The following is a 23570-nucleotide window of genomic DNA, read 5'->3' on the forward strand; positions in this document are numbered from 1 at the left end:
TCCAGGAGCCAAACAGAGTAACAGAGAGAGCTGCCTGGGTACTCAGACTTTATTAATACATTCTAAGCCACCCCACCCAGGAATACTGCAGGCTCCTCTTGCTTCTGTTACGGCTGCCTGGGCTCATCCTCATCCTCGAGGCAAGAATGAGATGGTATAGCTTCGGGGGATGGTGGCAAAGCCCACCATCTTGGGGGAGATGTCGATGGCCTCTTTTGGGAGTGGAGACTGGATGCGAAAGTTCTGTAGGATGGTGGTGAGGAAGAGGAACAGCTCCATTCTGGCCAAGCTTTCACCAAAACAGTAGCGTTTGCCTGAGGAGCCAGAATCAGAGTGGGTTATGGTGGGGAACAGGAACTGTCAGAGCTGGGAGTGGCCTTAGAAGGCAAAATGTGAGTTCTGGGCTCTCCCAGAGACTAAGGACCCTTCCTTAGAAGAGAGAATGTCAGAGCTGGGAGGAAGCTTTAGAGTTGGGACTTGACCAAGGGCCTCTGACTTCAGGGCCAGGGCTCTTTCTAGTGCATGGACTTCTTCTTTAAAGAAAGAGGGACACTGGTGAAATTTGGGGATATACTTTCTGGAACCTTTAGCCCCATAGCCATAGCCTCTCTGAAACCATCTACTCCCACTTAAGTGGCTTGGTCAACTGAAATTGACCTGAGGAGTAGCAGAATGAATTAAGAGAAGACTGGAGGAAAGGAAGGGTTTGTCAAGCTCAGGCCACTTTGGTTGGTACTAGGGATGAGTTGGGGTTCATGGAGGGGAAGACAAAGGGCTTTCCTGCTCACTAATGGAGAAGGGGACAAAGGCATCACTCTTCTTGAACTGGCCCTTTTCATCCAAGAAGTGTTGGTGGTTGAAGACTTCAGGGCAGGCAAAGAAGTTGGGGTCCCTCAGCACGGAGCCCAGCATGGGATAAACTTCTGTGCCCTAAAGTTGGGGTGAGAGAGGACAAGAAAGGAAATGAGGGATGAAGTGGAGAGAGGAAGGCAGAAGTAGGGGAGACAAAGAAAGGAGAGAAAAAGAGACAGGAAGAGAAGCTGGAGGTGAGGTAGAGAGAGGGAGAGACAGAGAGAGAAAGGCAGATACAGAGAGGGAGAGATAGACTCAGAGATAGAAAGAGACACAGAGGGAAAGAGACAGACATAGAGAGAGACAGAGACAGAAAGAGACAGAAACAGAGAAGGGGGGGGGAGAGAGAGAGAGAGAGAGAGAGAGAGAGAGAGAGAGAGAGAGAGAGAGAGAGAGAGAATATATTTTGTTTCTGAAAAGAGGGTTATATAATGGATTGAACACTAGTTTCAGACCTGGGTTAAAGTTGTCTCCAACATATACTGGCTATGTGGCCTGGGCAAGTCACCTAACCTTAAGACTGTAATTTGCAGAAAAGGTGCCAACCTCAAACAGCAGAATGAGGACCCTATATGAATGAGATCTTAAGTCCGGTCTTTGTCCTTGTATTTTGTATCCAGTTATACAAGCACATCTTGTTTGCCCAATAGAATGTAAGCTCCTTGAGGGCAGGGACTGTTTACTCTTTGTATTCCCATCATCAATTTCTAGTGCCTGGCACATAGTAGGTCAAAATAAATGTTAGTGATTAAATGGCTGATTGGCAGAGAGAATTAATAATAATTGAATTAGATTAACAATAATAATGATAATCATAAGTGTAGTGGGAGGGGGTGTTGGTAAGTTCCCCCTTCCCTAGTTCAGTTGCAGCAGAAGGGCCAAGTCACAAAGACACAAGGATTTTCATTTTGTTACCCATTTAAGCATGAAAAAATCTGTCTTTGGATTTTTTGGAGAAGGAGCTTGCCTTTGAGTGACAGAAGAAAAACTATGCCCTTGGTGACCTGTAAAAATGGAGCTTCTCTGTTCTGGACACATTGGAAACAAGAAGCAGCTTCAAGGAGTGTGAGCTCTGGCAGTCAAGAGGAGACACAGCAGTGAAGAAATAGCCCAGCTCTTAAGAATCTTTGCTGTTCCAATTTCACCTCTACCAGAGTTTAAGGGGCATGAGAATGAAGGGGAGAGGGAATATATTGCTTTTCCCTACAACCCCCTTGATCATATTGATTTGCATCAGAACTAATGAGTGAGTAGGAAGATGGGAGCAGAAAGGATTAGAATGAAACCTCAAAGGTGGGAGCTGAATCAAGCTTCAGAGACAAACCAGTCCAAAGACTCAGGAGACCTCCTCAGTAGACTCAGTGCCCAGGAGGAGCAGTGTGAGGACACTGCAAGAAGGCAAAGGACATTGGGATCCTCTGGCGTCAGAGGTTTAACTTGTCTTGGCCACACATGTTCTCTAAGCTTGTGCATTTCTCCAAGTGTATTCTAATTATATGCCATTCTTTCCAGTCACAGCTAGGTGTAGTTGTGGGACAGTGTGTCTCAGATTCATGGAGGGGTGGGGAATGTTTTATTACTGTTATTCTTATGATATTATTTCAGTAAACATTTTTGCTTTGAGCTAACTGTCTACTGGCAGACTATTAAAGGTAAGTGTACCAGTGGGGGCTTGTGAGCTCTATTTTCTGGAGTGTGAACTCACAAAGTATCTTAAACCCTGGGGCATTAGCTGCCCCCAGGAGACTCAACCTATTAGTTCAATTTGCAGGGGCAGCCTGGAGTGGGTGCTAAATGCTAATAAATTATCTCTTTTGAGGCCAAGATGGCGGCGGGTAAGCAGGGACTAGAGTGAGCTCTGTACCGAGTCCCTCCAAAAACTTATAAAAAATGGCTCTGAACCAATTCTAGAACGGCAGAACCCACAGAACAGCAGAGGGAAGCAGGGCTCCAGCCCAGGACAGCCTGGATGGTCTCTGGGTGAGGTCTATTGCACACGGAGCTGGGAGCTGGGAGCTGGGAGCTGGGAACAGAGTGGAGCAGAGCCCAGCCTGAGTGGCGTGGAACAACCAAACTTGGAGTCGGGCGGATGGGGCCCCTAGCGCCCTGAATATGTGAGCTGTGGCAGTTACCAGACCCCTTGACCCACAAACACCAAAGACTGCGGAGAAGGTTAATGGGAAAAGCTGCGGGAGTGGAAGGAGTTCGCGGTTCAACTGCCAGCCCCGGGGGCAGCGGAGGTGGGGCAGCTACAGTTGCTGCTGCTTCTGGCCCCAGGCCCACCTGGTGGGAGGAATTAAGTGGCGGATCAGAGCAGGAGTGCACGGCCTGCTGAAGATCTAAGCCCTGCCTGGACTTGGGGTTCTTGGGGAAGGAGTAGTGCGGGTGAGACAGAGCTGGCACCTCCCCCCCAAATGTGGAACATAGAACTCGTTAGTCTGCAAGCAGTCATACCCCACTGAAAAACTCAAGGGTCAAGTTAGTTGGTTGGGAATATGGCCAGGCAGTGAAAGCACACCCAGATTCAGTCTCAGACTTTGGATTCTTTCTTTGGTGACAAAGAAGACAACAAAGTCATAGATCCTACAACAAAAGCCTCCAAGAAAAACATGAACTGGCCCCAGGCCATAGAAGAACTCAAAAAGGAGTTGGAAAAGCAATTTAGAGAAGTAGAGGAAAAATTGGGAAGAGAAATGAGAAGGATGCAAGAAAACCATGAAAAACAAGTCAATGACTTGCTAAAGGAGACCCAAAAAAATACTGAAAAATATGCTGAAGAAAACAACACCTTAAAAAACAGACTAACTCAAATGGCAAAAGAGCTCCAAAAAGCCAATGAGGAGAAGAATGCCTTGAAAGGCAGAATTAGCCAAATGGAAAAGGAGGTCCAAAAGACCACTGAAGAAAATACTACTTTAAAAATTAGATTGGAGAAAGTGGAAGCTAGTGACTTTATGAGAAATCAAGATATTATCAAACAGAACGAAAGGAATGACAAAATGGAAGACAATGTGAAATATCTCCTTGGAAAAACCACTGACCTGGAAAATAGATCCAGGAGAGATAATTTAAAAATTATTGGACTACCTGAAAGCCATGATCAAAAAAAGAGCCTAGATACCATCTTTCAAGAAATTATCAAGGAGAACTGCCCTGATATTCTAGAGCCACAGGGCAAAATAGAAATTGAAAGAATCCATCGATCGCCTCCTCAAATAGATCCCCAAAAGAAATCTCCTAGGAATATTGTCGCCAAATTCCAGAGCTCCCAGATCAAGGAGAAAATACTGCAAGCAGCCAGAAAGAAACAATTTGAGTATTGTGGAAACCCAATCAGAATAACCCAAGATCTGGCAGCTTCTACATTAAGAGATCGAAGGGCTTGGAATGTGATATTCTGGAGGTCAATGGAGCTAGGATTAAAACCTAGAATCACCTACCCAGCAAAACTGAGTATCATGTTCCAAGGCAAAATATGGATTTTCAATAAAATAGAGGACTTTCAAGCTTTCTCAGTAAAAAGACCAGAACTGAATAGAAAATTTGACTTTCAAACACAAGAATCAAGAGAAGCATGAAAAGGTAATCAAGAAACGGAAATTGCAAGGGACTTACTAAAGTTGAACTGTTTTGTTTACATTCCTACATAGAAAGATGATGTGTATGATTCATGAGACCTCAGTATTAGGGTAGTTGAAGGGAATATGCATATATATATATGTTTATGTATATATATATAAGTGAATGTGTACATATGTATATATCTATGTGTATATGTATGTATGTGTATGTGTATATATATATATATATATATATATATATGTGTTTTTATATATATATATATATGTGTGTGTGTGTGTAAAAGAGAGAGAGCAGACCCAGGGTGAGTTGAAGATGAAGGGAAGATATCTAAAAAAAATAAAATGAAATTAAGGGATGAGAGAGCAACATACTGAGAGAGGGAGATAGGGAGAGATAGAATGGGGTGGATTATCTCGCATAAAAGTGGCAAGAGGAAGCAGTTCTATGGGAGGAGGGGAGAGGCAGGTGTGGGGGGAATGAGTGAACCTTGCTGTCATCAGATTTGGCCTGAGGGGGAATACCATACATACTCAGTTGGGTATCTTACCCCACAGGAAAGAAGAGGGAGGAAGATAAAAAAAAAAAAAAAGGCGGAGGGATGATGGAGGGGAGGGCAGATGGGGGTGGAGGTAATCAAAACAAACACTTTGGAAAGGGGACAGGGTCAAGGGAGAAAATTCAATAAAGCGGGATGGGTTGGGAAGGAGCAAAATGTAGTTAGCCTTTCACAACATGAGTATTGTGGAAGGGTTATACATAATGATACATGTGTGGCCTAGGTTGAATTGCTTGACTTCTTAGGGAGGGTGGGTGGGAAGGGAAGAGGGGAGAGAATTTGGAACTCGATGTTTTAAAAACAGATGTTCAAAAACAAAAATATGCAACTAAAAAATAAGATACACAGGCAATGGGGCGTAGAAATTTACCTTGCCCTACAAGAAAGGAAGGGAAAAGGGGATGAGAGGGGAGGGGGGTGATAGAGGGGAGGGCTGACTGGGGAACAGGGCAACCAGAATATATGCCATCTTGGAGTGGGGGGGAGGGTAGAAATGGGGAGAAAATTTGTAATTCAAACTGTTGCGAAAATCAATGCTGAAAACCAAATATGTTAAATAAATAAATTTAAATTAAAAAAAAAAAGGTGATGAAGATAGTTCCAGCTTCTGTGCCACATGTGATAGATTTCTAACTTGAGGAAAATATGGAGAGATGTGAACTATATGATATCTGTATGACAGCACAATCAGATGAATTGAGAACCAAAAGGTCTAGAAACAACAAAATTAAAAAACAAAAGCCATTAATAGTTCCATGTAAACTTAACAAGGGATTTCTAGTAGAGTGCCCCCCAGTGTCTGTACTTGGTCCTATGCAGCTTTACATTTTTATCAATAAATTGGATTAAAACATAAAAAAAAATATTATCTCTTTTGAGCCTCACAACAATATGTGCTATTATCATCCTCATTTTTCAACCAGTAGGTGGCTTTCATTCAGACACACCTCCTCTTCATTTAAATATCCTTTGACATTCTGGGTTCTTTTCAAATTCATAGTTCCTTTCTATTGATGATGTTTTAGGTTTATTACTTCCTAAAGGAAGTGCTATTAAGAAAGCTTTTGTTACTACACCCTGAAACTAATTCTCTTTGGAGACAGGCTAAGTTTATTATGTAAAAAGTGCAATGAACAAAATTTAAAATGTGTCTCATTCGACAATCATTTAGTACAACTGGGAAAGCAATATCATTCTTGGGCAACAAATCCTCCTTCAATTACAAGAAAGACCCCTTTAGGATAAATACAATTCATGACCACACATTTTGACTTGATAGCACTGAGGTTCACACTTTTTTTTTTTTTGCTAATTCAGAAAAGGAGAGTATTTCCAAATTTTGTATGCAGCGAGGTGGTACAGTGGGTAGAATAGCGGCCCTCAACTCAGGATGACTCAAGTTCAAATTCCATTTCAGACACTTACAAGCTGTGTGACCCTGGGCAAGTCACTTAGTCTCAGTCTGCCTCAATTTCTTCATCTGTCATCCTCATCACAAAGATAATAATAACACCTACTTTGCTCAGTTGTTGTGAGGTTTAAATGAGATATTTGTAAAGTGCTTAGCATAGTGACTGACACGTAGAAGGCACTTAATGTGTAATTGTTCCCTTCCTTCATTTCAAATGAGGAGATTAAAAATAATTGAATTTAAGGATATAGAATGATGTGACCAAAAGATAAAGAGAGAGAGAAACAGAGAGAATGGGAGCAAGAGAAGTTAATTGAGGGTCCATTAGAGAGAATGTGGCCCCAAAATATCCAGTCTGCAATAAAGGGAAACTGAGGAAGACCTCTGAGCATGTATCAATCCATTCAGAAGACTGGTGGTGCTTAATGAATTGGATTCAAGACTCTGCAGTCAGGGATCCCTTCTGCTTGAAGGCTGCCAATATTTATAGGGAATGAGAAAGCACTACAAATAGAATGAAGCAGTTAAATTCTTCCATTGGTCAATTCCAAAGGGAGAAGTCTAAATGACTGGTCAAAGGGAAATGTCCATTAATCCCCAAAGTTTAGTCTTTAGACTTTCCACACATCACCAATCATGAGTGTTTAGTTAGTGACTAGGCAACAGGATTCTGAGACTTTCCACCAGCATATTTTGAACATTAAGTGCAAAAGAACAAAGCAAAATGGGGAATCTGTCTTTTCTGGTATATAGCTGCTCTTAGAGCACATGGAATGGGGGGTGGGTGAGGGGTGATACAAGTTTCAATCCATTCCTAATATGGTTAATACAGGCCTAAATAACAATCAATAAATCAATATAGTATAAATCTACCAACTAAAAGTAATATAATCACCAATATTTAATGGGTTAATTCATTCCAACCTACATAATTCTTACACTAACAATTACCCTTAATTCTATCCTATTTAACTTATTTATATCATTGATACCCATAAATCACAATGAACTGAGCAAATTCTGATCAAATTGAGTAGGGATATCAAAATTATTCTCAGAAGAATATTGGGAAGCAGAGGAACACAAAGGGATGGATGTTCTAATCTAAGGCACAAGAGAGGTTCCAGGTGACACAAGGCAGGATGAGGAGACACTTAACAAAAGAGAATGGGGGAACTCTCAGGTGTCAGAAAGGCATTGGGGCATTTAAGGGATGCAGCAATAGAGAAGGTTCTGGAGTAGAAGGATGGAGGTGTTGGAATTGGGGGAGCTAAGAGTGAGAGACTCCTACCTTGGGAAGAAGGTAGCTCCGGAATTTGGTGTCCTTTGTGACTCTCCGGGCCAGACCCATGGGGATCATATCTCCAAACCGTTGGATCTCATGGATGACGGCTTCTGTGTATGGCATCTTGGCTTTGTCCTCAAACTTGGGTAATCGATTTCGCCCAATCACCCTATCAATTTCCTCGTGGATTTTGGCTGTGGTTGATGGGGGTGAGGAAACAGGATTCAGGAGTGTCAGAGAGATCCTGGGGAAGTCCCAAGAGAGCAGATGGGGTGTGGAGGGTGAGTAAACCCTGAGGTGACAGAATGCTGGGATGAGGAGTGAAGAGGATAATCCATGTTCTAGGGATGATGATGATGATGATGGTGATGATGGTGATGTGTTGTATCAGGAGGGCAGAGTTTATAATCTCAAAGAAGATCATAAACATGTCTGAAAGGTTCGGAATCGCCGGATAGAAGAAACTCTCAAAGTAGAAGGCAGAAGAATCAAAACATTTATTTAGGCTCCACAGTAACCAACCCATGAACCAGAAGCCCCATTTTGATATGTTGGTCATAATCTTCCAGGCCCAATAGGTACGCCTTGAAAGAGTAACCAGGAGGCTACAGAGAAACATGATTGCGTAAAGCAAAATCATGTTTCCCCCTTGATGGTAATAAGATTACCCACTGGACTGAAGTCTTTGTTCAGCTTCCTCCCGTAGATCAGCTCTGCTGCTGGCAGCTCCTGCCTCAGCTGTGTCTGTTTCTGAAACTGAAGCTGCAACTGAAACTGACGATGTAACGGTCGTAACTGCCTCTGTAACGGTCGTTGTAACTGCCTCTGGCTCCAACCGGAAAAGGAAAGAGAGGAAGAATCTTCAAGCTGTCCTCTCCCCTCTTATAGGGTTTCTGACATCATCAAGCTCCGCCCAAATGACCAGGGCCGATTGGTTCCTGAGTTGGCTCCTCCCCCTAGGGTAGACCAGGTTCTGGAGCTAACACCTCCCCTCAGCCAGCCCCATGACTCCCCACACAGGAAGCCGTCTGCCTCCCGGCATGCTCCCCGGGCCTCCTGCCCCGGAAGAGCAAGCCACAGTGTCCAGAGGCTCAATGAGGCAAGCTGAGCCATTCAAAGAAAACAAAAGCCATTATGGCTACATTCCACCCCTTGTTATAGGATACATAATCTAATCAGCCATGTATCCTAGAACATACATTGTGATTCAATTACAAAGGAAACTAAAACATATCATTCATTATAAAGCAAAACATATCATTTGGTGACATTCCTAAACATTGGTTTAACGATTCAAATGCGATCCACCCCTAGGTCCCAGCAAGATAATCTCTTCAATCAATCATCCCCAAAATAATTATTAATAATTCAAATGTCCACCCCTAAATCCTTGTATCCATTACATAGGATCAATAATATCATAACAATAAAACAACACAGCAAGGATAACACAAAATAAGTAAACAGAACACTATCATCATTTCCACCCCCCTTGAACGATTGGGCTCAAAATCTTGGGGTGAGGGGTGAAGGTCTCATTTTCCATAGCTTCTTCATGCTGAAATTGGATGTAGAGATGGCCCTGCCCCCAAAAAGTCCCATTCCAGAGGTCATTTCTTTAACGAGCTGGCAGGAATTCCAAGAATGCTACATGCTTAGGCAGTCACCGGAAAGTGCAGGGTGCTTAAGCCTGAAGGAAACAAAACTAGCAACAAGGTTAGCCAAAACAAAGGACAAAAAGAATAGTCTGTGAATCTATTATTATAACCTATTCACGGTAAAATATATGGTTCAGGGGTACGATTTGGTAATTATTTTCCCCTGAATAAACAACTGTTACAGTGTTGTCCTTCCCATGGGCTATAACTTCTGCAGCCTTTGGAATATCATCTGGCTTCCGTTTTACCCATACCTTAGCTCCTGACTTTATTCTATCAATGGAGCAAGACCCTTTTGCCCCTCTAGTAGTTATTTTGGGAGGAGGGTCAGTTTTCACAAAGGGTATTTTTTCACAGGGGATAATAATGACTTGAACCATCCTATCATTTCTACAAAATTGTACAGGTTTTTTACCCATATTCTGGAGTGTCACAACAATTTCTTTTTGATAATTAGAATCTATCACTCCAGCCAATACATGTATTCCTTGAGCCGCTAATCCTGGTTTAGGTAATATCCATCCAAGATGATTCTTGGGGATTCTCATACATACTCCAGTAGGGGTTTTTCTTATCTCTTTCCTATTTAACCTAAAATTCTCTATACAATGTAAATCATATCCTGCTGAACCAGGTGTTCCTGGACTTGGTAGTGGGACATCTTCCCTCACAGTCCAAAATTCAATGTTTTGAATCTCACATGTTTGCTGTTCTCTGATCTGCAGATTTGGGGTCATCATTCTGGCTAGAGGTGTACTCCCCCCTAAGGGTCTATTATTCAAATTACGTAAGGCAATAGACAAATTATCCTTCCAATGTCGATATGAATTATTTGAGCTTAATTTTCTCAGCTGTTCTTTCAACAATCCATTCATTCTTTCAATTAGCCCAGATGCTTGTGGGTAATATGGAATATGATATATCCATTCTATATTATTCAACACACAATATCTTTTCACTTCTTTGCCCTTGAAATGTGACCCATTGTCACTTTGAATCTGCATTGGGGTTCCATAATATAAACTTACAATATCTAAAGTTTTACAGGTGTTTTTCTGAGTTGCGTCTTTATAAGGACAAGCCACTAGTACACCTGAATAGGTGTCAACACACGTACATACATATTTACATCCTTTATCCTGGGGTAGTGGGCCAATATAATCTATCTGCCAAATTTGGGCTGGAACTTTTCCCCTTGCTATTTCTCCAGTAACTATCCTAGGAAGAGTTCGTTCTTTTTCTAATTGGCATATACAACACTCCTCTGTTATTTGTTTTAACAACGCATGAGAAATACTGATACCTCGATCCTGTGCCCATCGATGGGTGGCCTGGACCCCTAAATGGCCAGCAGTCTGGTGGACCCATCTTGCTAAGGCTGGGTCATCAGTTGGAGTCGGAGTAGGGACAATACATTCAGTAGCAATCTTTGCTAGTCGATCCACATGTGCATTGTACTCACGTTCTGGTGTGGTCAGGGTTGCATGAGCATCAACATGAAAAACTGACAGATCTGTAACCAAAGACATGTCCCATATATTTTCCCATAACTCTTTACCCCAAACTTGTTTGCCATGAATCTCCCAATTCTGATTCTTCCATATAGGCATCCACGTAGCTAATCCATTAGCTACCGCCCACGAGTCAGTAAATATATGACACTGTCCTCCTTTCTCTGCTCTGATGGCCTGATGCACTGCCATCAGTTCAGCATATTGGCTACTTCCACCTATCCCAGAACTTTCCAGAGTTCTTCTTGTACAGGGGTTATAGGCTACTGCTTTCCAATGTCTCTTCTGTCCTAAATATTTTGCTGTCCCATCAGTAAACCAAGCATGTTTCTTCTGTTCTTCATTTAGTCCGTCATATCCATTATTCCATTTCACTAAGGATGGTACCATCTGTTGCTTAGATTCAAGGGGCTTTTCATTGCTCTCAGTATCAATGTTCGCCACAGATTCATGTAGAGCAGAAACTCCATTTTTGCCTGCTCTGGACCTATTCTGAATATACCACTTCCATTTGATTATGCTTGCCTCTTGTGCATGTCCAATTCTGTGAGAAGCTGGGGTACTCATTACCCAAGTCATAATTGGAATTCCAGGCCTTAATACCACTTCATGACCCAGAGTTAGTTGCTCAGTTTCTACTAAAGCCCAATATGCAGCTAACAGCTGCTTCTCAAAGGTGTATATTGCACTCCAGATGAGGGTAGTTTCCTTGACCAAAAGCCTAAAGGTACACTTCGGCTTTGTTGTTTTTGCCACAGACTCCAATTTGCATAGTCATCTTGTACAGTCACTTGTAACTCCACTGGCCCATTTTGCATAGGCCATAAGTCTAGAGCTAATTGAATAGCAGCCTTTGCTTCCTCAAAAGCTCTACTTTGTTCAAGTCCCCAGTCAAATTCATATTTCTTTCTGGTGACTTTATACAAGGGTTTTAAAATCTGTCCCAAATGTGGGATGTGGTGTCTCCAATAACCAAACAGCCCTATGAACTTTTGGGCCTCTTTCTTATTGGTAGGGGTGGGAAAATCCTGGATTTTTTGTCGAGCTTGTGGGAGAATTTCTCGCAGTCCTCTATTCCACTGTATCCCCAAGAATTTTACAGTTTGAGCTGGCCCTTGAACCTTTGCGGGGTTGATTTCCCATCCTTTGCTTTTCATATGGTCAATTAATAATACTAAACTCTCCTCCACCTCCTTTATATTCTTTCCTTGTATCATGATGTCATCTATGTAATGTGTAAGCTGTACACCAGGTAACTTTAATTCATCCAAATGTTCAGCTACAATCCTGTGGCAAATAGTTGGGCTATGAATATATCCTTGCGGCAGGCGTGTAATGTATACTGTCGGCCTTGCCAAGTAAAAGCAAACTGATTCCATTGCTTGGGGTCTATTGGGATTGTAAAGAAGGCATTGGCCAAATCAATAACTGCATACCAAGTCCCTTCACGTTTTTGTATTCTCTCTATTAAAGTAACTGTGTCTGGGACAGCAGCATACAAGGGAGGAGTCACTTTGTTCAGCTGTCTATAATCTACTGTCATCCTCCATGTTCCATCTGACTTTCGGACTGGCCAGACAGGGTTGTTCCATTGAGTAGTTGTAGGGACTAACACTCCTGCCTCAACACATTCTCTTATAGTGTTGGCAATTTCATCTTGCCCACCTGGCACACGATATTGCCTCAAAGTAATTACTTCAGAAGGTTCGGGCAAAGTGATTGGATCCATCTTGATTTTCCCCACTAAGACTGCATTAATGCCTATTTTCCTCACAGCAAATTGGTATTTCCCTTCAGGTAAATTTAAGGTCATACCCTTCAAAATGTCTATTCCAATGATGTATTCAGGAATAGGCACAATAACCACACTATATTCTTTCTTGGGCAACTGTCCAATTTTCATCATCAATTTAACTTGTCTGGCTGATATTTCAGTCCCTCCTAGTCCTGTGATGGTAATAGGAGTTCCATGGCTGAACTTGTCTGGATTTCCATAAATAAGGGTGGCCTCGGCCCCAGTATCTATTAATGCCTCAGTTACCGTACTTGACCCATTTTTCCAATATATGGTCAAGTTAATGTGAGGTCTACAATCCAGCCTGTGTATTTCCTTAATTTGGACTGGGGCTCGGCCTATTCCCTAGTATTCCCTTTCATATGATTCACTTGGGTTTGAAGGTTCAACATCTGTAGCATTTGCAGGAGCAGTTCTGATTTCCCTATCTCTCGTGTTATCAAGTCCTCTATACATTCTGTATAATTCATTGGTTGGAATTCCATCTATCATTTCAAAACCTACCCCTGCTCTCAATAAAGTAGTAAACATTTCTTTCCTTGTTACTCTCCTTTGGCGCCAAGTTTGCTGGTTATTCACTCTTCTCTCTCGAGGAGATCTATCCCTTCCCCAGTCACCTAAGTCATATAACTGTAAAATCTTATTTATCACTGTTGTAAGACGGCTCCCTACTTCTCCAAGTAATAAATTCAAAATTAGTTGTTTATAAGCAGGGGGAGCTGTCCTAATTATTAAATTCCTATGAGACAGTTCCATTGAATCATTGTAATATTTGTCTGCAGTTCCTGTCATAATGGCAGTCTTCATTACCTCCTCCTTTAGTCTCATGATACAATCTCTAAGTGAATACCAGGGTCTGTGCTCAGTGGGCCACATAGAATCAGTATCATATCTCTTATTGCATCCCACAGCGGCTAATGCCAACAGAGTAGTCTTGCTATCACCATCTCCTTGCTGATGATGTTCCCTAAAAGCTTGTTGAACTAGAGGATCATGGCTGATACCTATGAATCTCATGCAGTCTGTCCCATCTACTGATATTCCACCGGCCCCTTGATCACTGAGTCTTACCATCCAAGATATCAATGGTTCTCCTATTCTTTGGCTGAATCTACTCAAAATATCTGTGACCTCTTGCGGTGAGAAATCTTCCTGAATTTCCCTTGTAACTGAATCTTCACCTCGGGTTTCTGTCTTCCTCCTTTGTATGGGTCGAGCCCTTGTCTGATCATTTAACCATCTCCTATTCTCTGTGTGAGGCACATCCTGAACCCCAGTAGTGTTTTGTGCCTCAGCCGGCTCTTTCTGGGCTGGGTTGAAATGCACTCTGGGCTTTTTTGGTCTCCTGTTGCTCTTAGCCACATTAATAGAAAAGTTCTCATTTGAGTCAGTTTGGTCTTCTGCTATCTGAGATTTCCCTTCTTCCTGTGGGGTAGGAGTGCCCCCATGTCTTTCACTTAATCTCAATCTTTCGTATACTAGCCGGTAGGCTGATAACACTATCCAGCTTTGCCTAGATAGTGATGCCCCTGACTGAATCCCAACTTCTCGTAAACACTTTTCTAAATCCCTAGGATCTCCTCTCCGTAGCCTTGGTTCCCAGTTTTCACAGGGTCCAGCTTTTTTAGCCAATTCTTTTGCTAGGGAGGAATAAAATGGATCCTCCCATCCTGGGATATTTATCTCTTCCTCTGGAATTGTTCTGCTTCTAAATAGAGATCTTATACCTAGCGATCCTGTTCGTGACGCCAAATGTATCAGGAGGGCAGAGTTTATAATCTCAAAGAAGATCATAAACATGTCTGAAAGGTTCGGAATCGCCGGATAGAAGAAACTCTCAAAGTAGAAGGCAGAAGAATCAAAACATTTATTTAGGCTCCACAGTAACCAACCCATGAACCAGAAGCCCCATTTTGATATGTTGGTCATAATCTTCCAGGCCCAATAGGTACGCCTTGAAAGAGTAACCAGGAGGCTACAGAGAAACATGATTGCGTAAAGCAAAATCATGTTTCCCCCTTGATGGTAATAAGATTACCCACTGGACTGAAGTCTTTGTTCAGCTTCCTCCCGTAGATCAGCTCTGCTGCTGGCAGCTCCTGCCTCAGCTGTGTCTGTTTCTGAAACTGAAGCTGCAACTGAAACTGACGATGTAACGGTCGTAACTGCCTCTGTAACGGTCGTTGTAACTGCCTCTGGCTCCAACCGGAAAAGGAAAGAGAGGAAGAATCTTCAAGCTGTCCTCTCCCCTCTTATAGGGTTTCTGACATCATCAAGCTCCGCCCAAATGACCAGGGCCGATTGGTTCCTGAGTTGGCTCCTCCCCCTAGGGTAGACCAGGTTCTGGAGCTAACACCTCCCCTCAGCCAGCCCCATGACTCCCCACACAGGAAGCCGTCTGCCTCCCGGCATGCTCCCCGGGCCTCCTGCCCCGGAAGAGCAAGCCACAGTGTCCAGAGGCTCAATGAGGCAAGCTGAGCCATTCAAAGAAAACAAAAGCCATTATGGCTACATGTGTGTGTGCGCATATGTATGTGTCTCTCTGTATGTAAGATGTTCTGGGCAGCTCCGAAGGCACCAAAGGACTTCTAAGGGGACTAGAGGAGGGCTGCTGACCTTCTACCTCTGGATACTTCATTAGCAGAAGGAAGCCATAGCGAAGGGTTGTGCTAACAGTCTCAGTGCCCGCAAAAAACAGGTTCAGAGTTGTCATGATCAGGTTCTTCATGTAGAATTCTGTGTCGGGATTTTTCTTTTCCTAGGAGGAGAAGGTGGACAGGGCTCAGATGTCCTTACCCCTATATACACACAATTTCTTCACCTCAGACTCTTCAATCTCAAGGCCTGCCTTCTACTCATGCCAGCTCAATTTCCTTGTGATGCTGCACATCCCAACAATGTGCAAAGGTGGAGGGGAAATCCATAAATACACCTGATTAAGCTGGAATATCTCAGTTGAAAGGAATCTAAATGCACATATACTCTCAGAATTTATATGAACTTAGATTCAGTGTGGAAAAGGACCTTAGAGATTGTCAAATCCAACCAGTCCCATCAGGAAGTTAAGGCACAGAGAGGTTGGAACCTGTTCAGAGTAACATAGCTAGTAAGTGTCTGAGGTGGGATTTGAACCCAGGAATGCCTCATTCCTGAGTCTACAGACCTACCCACTACAGTATGATACCTTCAGAATCCCAGGATGGTAGAGCTGGGGGAGACCTCAGCAGCCAAAGAAACCCCCACCTTGAGCTTCCTGACAAGTGGTGGTCCAGTCTCTGTTTGAAGACCTCCAAAGAGGGGTGAGCCACCAATTCTCTGGGTAACCCATGGCACTTTTGGATGGTTCTCACTGTTAGGAAGTCTTTTCTCCCTGACATCTAAATTCCCCCCTTTATCACTGCTCCTGGTTCTTCCTTCAAGGACCAAGACAACAAATCTAATATCCTTCATCCTACATTTTATAGATGAAGAGATAGAGACCCAGGGAGAGGAAAGGACTCCCCAACATCTTATGTAGCATTAGGCAAGGCTGCCGGGACTAGATTATTGGGTTCTGATCACCCCAGCCCTATACCCAGCTTGTGAATGTCTGATGGGGCAGGAGCGTGGAGAATGGGGAATGTCCATTTGTGTCTCTGTGGTGGCCTTGTCTTCCTGTGTCTCTGTTTCCCATTTCCTGTGTCTGTTTTTGTATCTCCATCTTTCTGTTTGGCTCTCTGTTTCTGTTATTCTCTGTGCCCCATCTCTGTGTCTCACTTTCTCCATTGTCAGTCTGTCTTTCTTTGACATTCTACTCTCAAGTTGGCAATGATCTTCAGAAGTGCTCAGTATATTGGAATTTGTGCTCTGAGTTACTGTCTGACCCTGGGTTGTTTGTGAACCTCCCTCCTGACATATGCTAAAGGGTACCTTTGAGCCTTGCCTCTGGAAGGTTGAGACTTCCCACCTAATGTGGCAAGCTCCCAGGGCACCAAATGACTTCTAAGGGGACTAGGAGAGGGGGGCTCACCTTCCACCTCTAGGGAAACCATAGTGAAGGGTTGCACTCCCTGAGTCTGCCTGCTAACCTCTGAGACCTGCTGCCTATGTCCATGAAGCCCACTTCCCAATGTCTGGGGGTTCCACCAAAGATCCATAACGCCCTTGTCTGAGGTCTTAGCTCATCCCCTCCATTTTCACCTGCCCACTGGGCTAGTACCTCCTGCATCTTGATCAGGAAGGAGTCAATGAAGTTCCGGGGGGAGTTAGGGTCCAGGGTGGCCTGGTTCTGCCGGACCTTCTCAGTGATGAAATCGTCCAGTCCTTGCAGGTCCTTGAATGCTTGCTGCTGAGGCCCTGGCAGGTGCTTCATCACTCCATAGAACATCTCATATAGCTGGGAAGGGCGCAAAACAAGTCATGGGATACAGGGTGCAGGGGTAGGTGCCTGAGGGGTGCGGAGATAATGGTGGTGGTGGTAATCATCATGAAAGATGAAAGTTAAGGATAGGGAAGAAGGGTCATAATGGAGAATGGGTGGTCAGAACAGGGTACAGAGTTAAATTGGGAGCAGAGAGTCAGACTGAGGAATAGGGTACAGGAAGTAGAGGAAAGAAAAGAAAGCTGAGAATTAAGGGATGAAGGTGAGTTGAGACTCAAGTGGGTGAGAGAGAAGGTCTTAGGGATCACCTGTCCCATGGATGTGGCTGTGAACTGGAAGCTCCCCAGCATCATACGCAACAGGGACAGGAACTGTTTGTCCTCATATTCAAATCTATCACCAAAGACGATGGAGCTGATGACATTGGAGACTGTGCGGCTCAGGAAGAAGGTGGGGTCAATGACAGCTCCTGTAACCCAGCCAGGTCAGCAGAGACACAGAGATAAGGATTGTTGTTGTTTGCCCTTCTTTCTTCAAAGAGGACCATGATATCAGGGAGATGATGCTGTGACATATAAGTGAATTGGATTTCAGTGACGGAGGGTTGTGCAAAGTCACCAGCCTCACTTTCTCCTCCTCTGGAGCCATCTGGGTATCGATCAGATATCGACCAGGACAACTGGAGTTGGCCTTGGTTGCAGTAGGAGGCCTTGACCTTTTTAAGCTAAGGTCTTTAACAGGTCTCAGTCTGAATGAGGCAATGCCCACTGAGTGATTTAGGCTAGGTAAGAAATGAGGCAGAGAATGACCTCTTTACCTAGTTAAAAAAAAAACAATCTTAGAAGGGAAGACCCACAGGCTTTTTGGCCATAACAGAAAGCATCACAATTTACACTCACAATGAGCCAATCAGGGATCAAACAATGACCAAATACGGCTTGGCCAGGGACCTATTCTTGGCCAATTAAAGAAACCCTAAGCAATGTGGGTCTATTGCTTAGAAATTAAGAAAGAAATCTAGTCTATACATCCCAAATATCTTGCAAGGTTTCAGAGATCAAAATTTACATTCCTTTGGACAGAGAGATAAGGAAGCACAGTGATAGAATGTTGAAGAGGACAAAGGCAGAAAGAGGCCAAAGGCAGAATGATCAAGAGGGGTAAAGAGGAAGCAGAGAGAAAAAGCAACATAGACCAACATAAGGAGACCAAGGGACACACACAGGCCGTGTTTGAGAGAGATAGAGATGAACTTGAAAAAGTGAGGTGGTGGTGTGTGTTTGTGGGGAGGGAGATCCATAGAGATCTATATTTATGAGATATAGATTCTCTATCTATAGAGATAGAGAAGGGAGGGAGGCAGAGAGAGTGAGAGAGAGAGACAGGAGAGAGACAGACAGAGAGACAGACAGTGACAGAGATAGAGACTCAGTTTTCTGGTCCTCCAAAGGACAGTCATTTTCCCCATTCCCAAATCCCATAGAGCATGGAGATTAGATGCTAGATGAGCAATTGCCTCCCCTCCTCACACACACTTCTGTCTTATCTTCCCCCCTCCCCCCCCACTTTAGACTCCAGGTTTGCCCTGAGACCTGAAATGAAATAAAGCTGAGCCTCAGACAGGGAGGGAAACTTGCTCATGTAACAAGTGGTAAAGCTGTGGTCCATGTCCACCTCCCCTAGTTCTAAGTTCAGTGCCCTTTCCATGACCCCAGGCTGCCTCCCCTTGTCAGCTGGAAGGGACCTTTGTACCCATCTAGTCCAAAACCTTTTCTTTTAACAGATGGGAAAACTCTGGCCAAGGACACCTATTCAGTGACTGAGAATGTAGAACAGTACAGAGATTGATCATGGACCTGAAGTCATTGCTGTTCAGTCATTTCAGTCGTGTCTGATGCTTCACGGCCCCATTTGGGATTTTCTTGGCAAAGATACTAGTTTGCCATTTCCTTCTTCAGCTCATTTTACAGATGAGGAAACTGAGGCCAACAGGGGTAAGTGTCTTGCCTGGGGTCACACAGCTAGGAAGTGTCTGAGGCCAGATTTGAATTCATGAAGATGAGTCTTCCTGACATCAAGTCCAGTGCTTTGCCCACTGCACCACCTAGCTGCCCTATTGAAGGCATGAAGACCTGAGCCCAAATCTGACCTCAGATACTGACTAGTTGTGTAACCCATGGGCAAATTAGTTCACCTATGCCTCAGTTTCCTCATCTTCAAAGTGGGGGTAATAATAGCACCTACTTCCCTAGGGTTCTTGTGAAAATTAAATGAGAAAATATAAAGTACTTCAGGATCCTTGATGTGTTCTATGAATGTTTTCCATTATTATTAGTAGTAGTATTATTAAAGATCCAGCTCCTCTCCTTCTAGAGGGAAGAAAAAACTCAAAGTCAGGGTGAGGAAGGGCCTTATCCAAGGTCACACAGTGAGTGAGAGGCAAAGCTAAAACTCTAATCTGGGTCTCCCGGATAAAGCAGAGAGTCAGTCTCTGAAGCCAGACACCAGGAAATCATAGAATCATAGATTTAGACATGGAAGGAAACCTAGAGGCACCATATAGTCCACCGTTCTCATTTTACAGAAAAGGAAACTGAGGTCCAAAGAAGTGAGGTCACTTACTCAAAATCACAAAGCAATTAAGTGGAGGAGCTCAAATATGGATGTTCAGGATTTTTCACCACACCAGGATATAGAGATCAGTTGGTGTTAGATGCAAGGGAAGAGTAAGTGACTGGGAACAGAGGTAGGTTCTTGGGGGTCAGAGATGATAGCAGCCAAATTTGCGGGAGTAGAAGAGACAATATAGTTGATGGCAGGTAGATGGTGCAGTGGATAGAGGACTGGACTTGGAATTAGGAAGACTCATCTTCATGAGTTCAAATCTGGCCTCCGACACTTAGCAGCTATGTGACCCCCTGTTTGCCTCAGTTTCCTCATCTGTAAGATGAGCTGGAGAAGGAAATGGCAACCCACTCCAACATCTTTACCAAGAAAACCTCCAAAATGGCATCTTGAAAAGTCAGATATGATTGAAACAACTGAACAACAACAGAAACAACATAGTTGATGCTGACAAAGCCCAAGGGTCTAGAATATTTCTGAGGCCCACTCACCTTTTGTGCCTTGGAGAGCCTCAATGAGGAAGCCAGCTTCTTCTTGGATGCGCTTCTCAATGCCTCTCTTGCCCATGCCAAAGTCCCTGAGGGTGGTGATGGAGAATCGTCGGAGCTGCCGGGCCCTCTCTCCATTGCTGAAGGCCACACCTGGTCATTGGCAAGAAGGTGGAAGGATCTGAGGGAAGACTGGAGATCCTGCAGGATCTCAGGTCCTGGTATGGGATCAGAGGTGGATATCCAGGGAGAAACCAGGAGAAAAAGAGGGAGGGAGGGAGACAGGGAGGGAGGGAGAGAGAGAGAGAGAGAGAGAGAGAGAGAGAGAGAGAGGGAGAGAGAGCGGGAGGGAGAGAGGAAAGAATTGGGGAGGCGGGGAGGGACAAAGAGACAGAGAGGGGGAAACAGAAAGGCAGAAAATGGAGAGATCTGGAGAGGTAATTAGACAAGGAGAGATAGATGGAGAAATGGAGAGATAGAGACACAGGGACAGAGACAAAGATGGGGAAGTTGAGAAACAGAGATATGGAGAATCAAGGGGAGATGGTAAAAGAAAGATAGAGAGAAGGAAAAAGGTGAAGGAAGAAGAAAGAAAAAATGTGGAGAGGAGAGACAAGGGAGGGATGGAAAAACACAGGAAGAAGGGAATGCAAGAATAGCCAAGGAGATGGAGAGATAGTGAGAGACCAAGAAAGATGAAGAGACAAAGCAATGGAAAGAAATGGAAAAACAAGGAGACAGAGGGGAGACAGAAATGGAGAAACAGAGAAAGAAGGAGAAACAGAGGGAGCAGGTGTTTGAGGGAGGTTACAGTTGTCAGGGTAGTCAGGTAGAAGGGGAAGGGACAGAAGATGTAGGAATCCTGACCAACAGAGGAGGCCATATTGGCCTGGGGAGGTATGTGTGTTTACACACACACACACACACACACACACACACACACACACACACACACACATATATATATATACATATACACACACACACACATATGTGTGTGTGCGTGTGCATGTGCATATGTGCTTGTATGTGTGTACATGTGTGTGCATGTGTGCACGTGAGGGTGAGGTTTGTGCATGTGTGAGTTATGTGTATGCATGTGCACGTGTGTGTGTGCATGTGTGTGTGTGTGTGTGTGCATGTGTGTGTGTGCATGTGTGTGCGTGTGTGTCCAAGCCCAGACACTCACCAAATCCCTTAAAGAGCCAGTCGAAGGTGGCCTGCTCTCCCCGCCCAGAGAACTCCTCTGCCTGGTCCACCAGCGCCTCCTTCACAGCCTCATACCCAGTCAGGACGACAATGGTCCTCTGGCCTAGGTGTACTGTAAACACGGGGCCATATTTCTCCCCAATCTGGAAGGGATGGAGCAGTCAGAATCACCAGAGGGTTGCCTCTGAGCCCCATGATTTCTGCCCTCTTTGTTCTCCCCGCTGAGAGATAACCTCTCACTCATTATCTCTAGGCAGCTTTCAGAAAACTTTCTAATTGTGACCTAGGCATCACAAACATTTCAGCACACAGAGAAGAAAGAAAAGGACTTTGACTCCTTGTGAACAGTTTGTTTATTTTAAAATATATGCATATAGGTAAATATACATATACAAATATGTAAAATATGTATCTATATATACATTTTTCTTTTTTCTTGAGAGGCAGTATGATGAGACCTGGGTTCAAATCCTTCCTCAGACACTTACTAGCTGTGTGACCCTGAGCAAGTCACTTCACTTCTGCCTCACTTTCCTCATCTGTAAAATGGGGGATTTGGACTCAATGGCTTGTCATGTTCTTTCCAGCTCTGAATCTATGAACACACATCTGTTTAACAAGATTGTAACAAAATGCTGTTTTTTCCCCTCCTTTGCCCATTTTTTTCTGTGACAAGTCACGGCAACAAGCATTTATTAGAAACCTACTGTATGCTAAGCACTATACATAGAAAGGCAAAGGCAAAGACAGTCCCTGCCCTCAAGGAGCTGACAGTCTAATGGGGCCTGTCTATTCCAAGCCCCTCACCTACATTGGGCTTCCTCAAACGATTCTGCAAAGTTACGAAAAAATGAACCCCGTGGCCATTGCCAGGGCAGATAGAGCACATCTGATGCTGTACCTATAGTCCCCATATTTGCCAAGAGAGCTCTCTGGATTCTCACATCTCTACCTCCTGCCTTCTCCCTCGGGTCTTCTCTCTCAGGTCCTCAGGCCAGCTCTCCAGCTCTCCTCCATTCCTATGCAGCCCAGCTCTGCCCATCCCTCCTCATGGAGAGGTTCTGTGCTTTTCCTGGAGTCCCTTTCCCAAAAAATCATAAACCTTAGCCCTTAGAGACCATCCAATCCAGCTTGTCCATGATATAGAGAGGCAAATTGAGGACTAGAGAATGGAAAGGAACTTCCTCAAGTCAGTAGTGAGAAGCAGAGACTTTTTTCTGCCTCTATCTCTCTGTCTTTCTCCATCTCTCCTTCTCTCTGACCCTCTCAGAGTCTCCCTCTAGCCACCCTGGAACCTGCTTATATGAGAGATAACTCCCTGTCTCTGTCTGTCTGTTTGCTGCTTGTGTTTCCCTGTCTCTATGTTTCTGAGTCCATCTTTCTGTGTCACTGTCTCTTTGGGGTTATGTGTCACTGTCTCTTTGGGGTTATGTGTTTTCATCTCTGCCTCTGCTTTTCCTTTTCTGCTAATTTGTTTGTTTCTGTCTCTGCTTATGAGGATTACCTTTGTGTGATTCTAATGTCCCCTGTGATTATGGCTCTGTCCCTGTTACTCTCTGTGTGACTTTCTCTGTTACGGTGTCTCTACTTGAACATTTGTCTTTGGATCTCACTGTCCCTTTGCTCCTCTGAATGTCTCTCTCTGCATCTGTCTCAATCTCTGTGTTTCTCTGTCTCAGTCTCTCCATATCCTCCCTCTTGTCCCCACCTCACCCCCAGTCCCAGTACCTTCATGAGGGAGTCATACATCTGCTGGGTGTTGAGCTGCAGGTAGTTGCCAATGAAAGGCAGGGGGGTGGGCCCAGGGGGAAGGGTCCTGCTGACCTTCCTTTGTCTCCATACAGAGAGCACCACCAGGGCTGAGAGACAAAAGAATAGGGCTCCCAGCAGCAGCCCAGAAGCCAGCATGGCGGAGGTGGCAGAGGCCTCACTGCAGTGTTGTCTAGGTTTTGGGCAGATGTTGAGCCAGGAATGGGGTCTAGATAGGGCTGTTCCTGACTTTTATGCTTGGGCCAGGAGGTGGAGGTTGTCACCTGGCCCTGATCTCAGCTCTTTTATGTAACATTCTCAGTCCTAACCCATTTCTATCCTGAGGTTCAGGACTGGCCAAATCTCAAGGTCACAGAGGGAGAGGGATTGAGTGCAGAGGGGGTTCAGAGACTTCAGGATCCCAGGAGATAAGAGTAGAAATGCAGGAGGTTCAAACGTGTATCAAAGCCCAAAGACAGATCTTGGAAT

General features: G+C 44.2%; 1 protein-coding gene across 1 annotated transcript; it reads right to left on the reverse strand.

The window, feature by feature from the left end:
• Positions 1–31: 31 nt before the first annotated feature.
• Positions 32–23324, reverse strand: LOC118839170 (cytochrome P450 2A13-like). The gene is made up of 9 exons (XM_036746618.1): positions 23061–23324; positions 21313–21475; positions 20127–20276; positions 17319–17479; positions 16849–17025; positions 15267–15408; positions 7693–7880; positions 789–930; positions 32–314 (listed from the first exon to the last, which is right to left on the reverse strand). Exons 1-9 carry the CDS (start codon positions 23238–23240, stop codon positions 130–132), a joined length of 1488 nt encoding a protein of 495 aa, XP_036602513.1. The 5' UTR covers positions 23241–23324; the 3' UTR covers positions 32–129.
• Between the last annotated feature and the right edge of the window lie 246 nt (positions 23325–23570).

The sequence above is a fragment of the Trichosurus vulpecula genome, chromosome 2, assembly GCF_011100635.1.
Source record: "Trichosurus vulpecula isolate mTriVul1 chromosome 2, mTriVul1.pri, whole genome shotgun sequence".
Lineage (NCBI taxonomy): Eukaryota > Metazoa > Chordata > Mammalia > Diprotodontia > Phalangeridae > Trichosurus > Trichosurus vulpecula.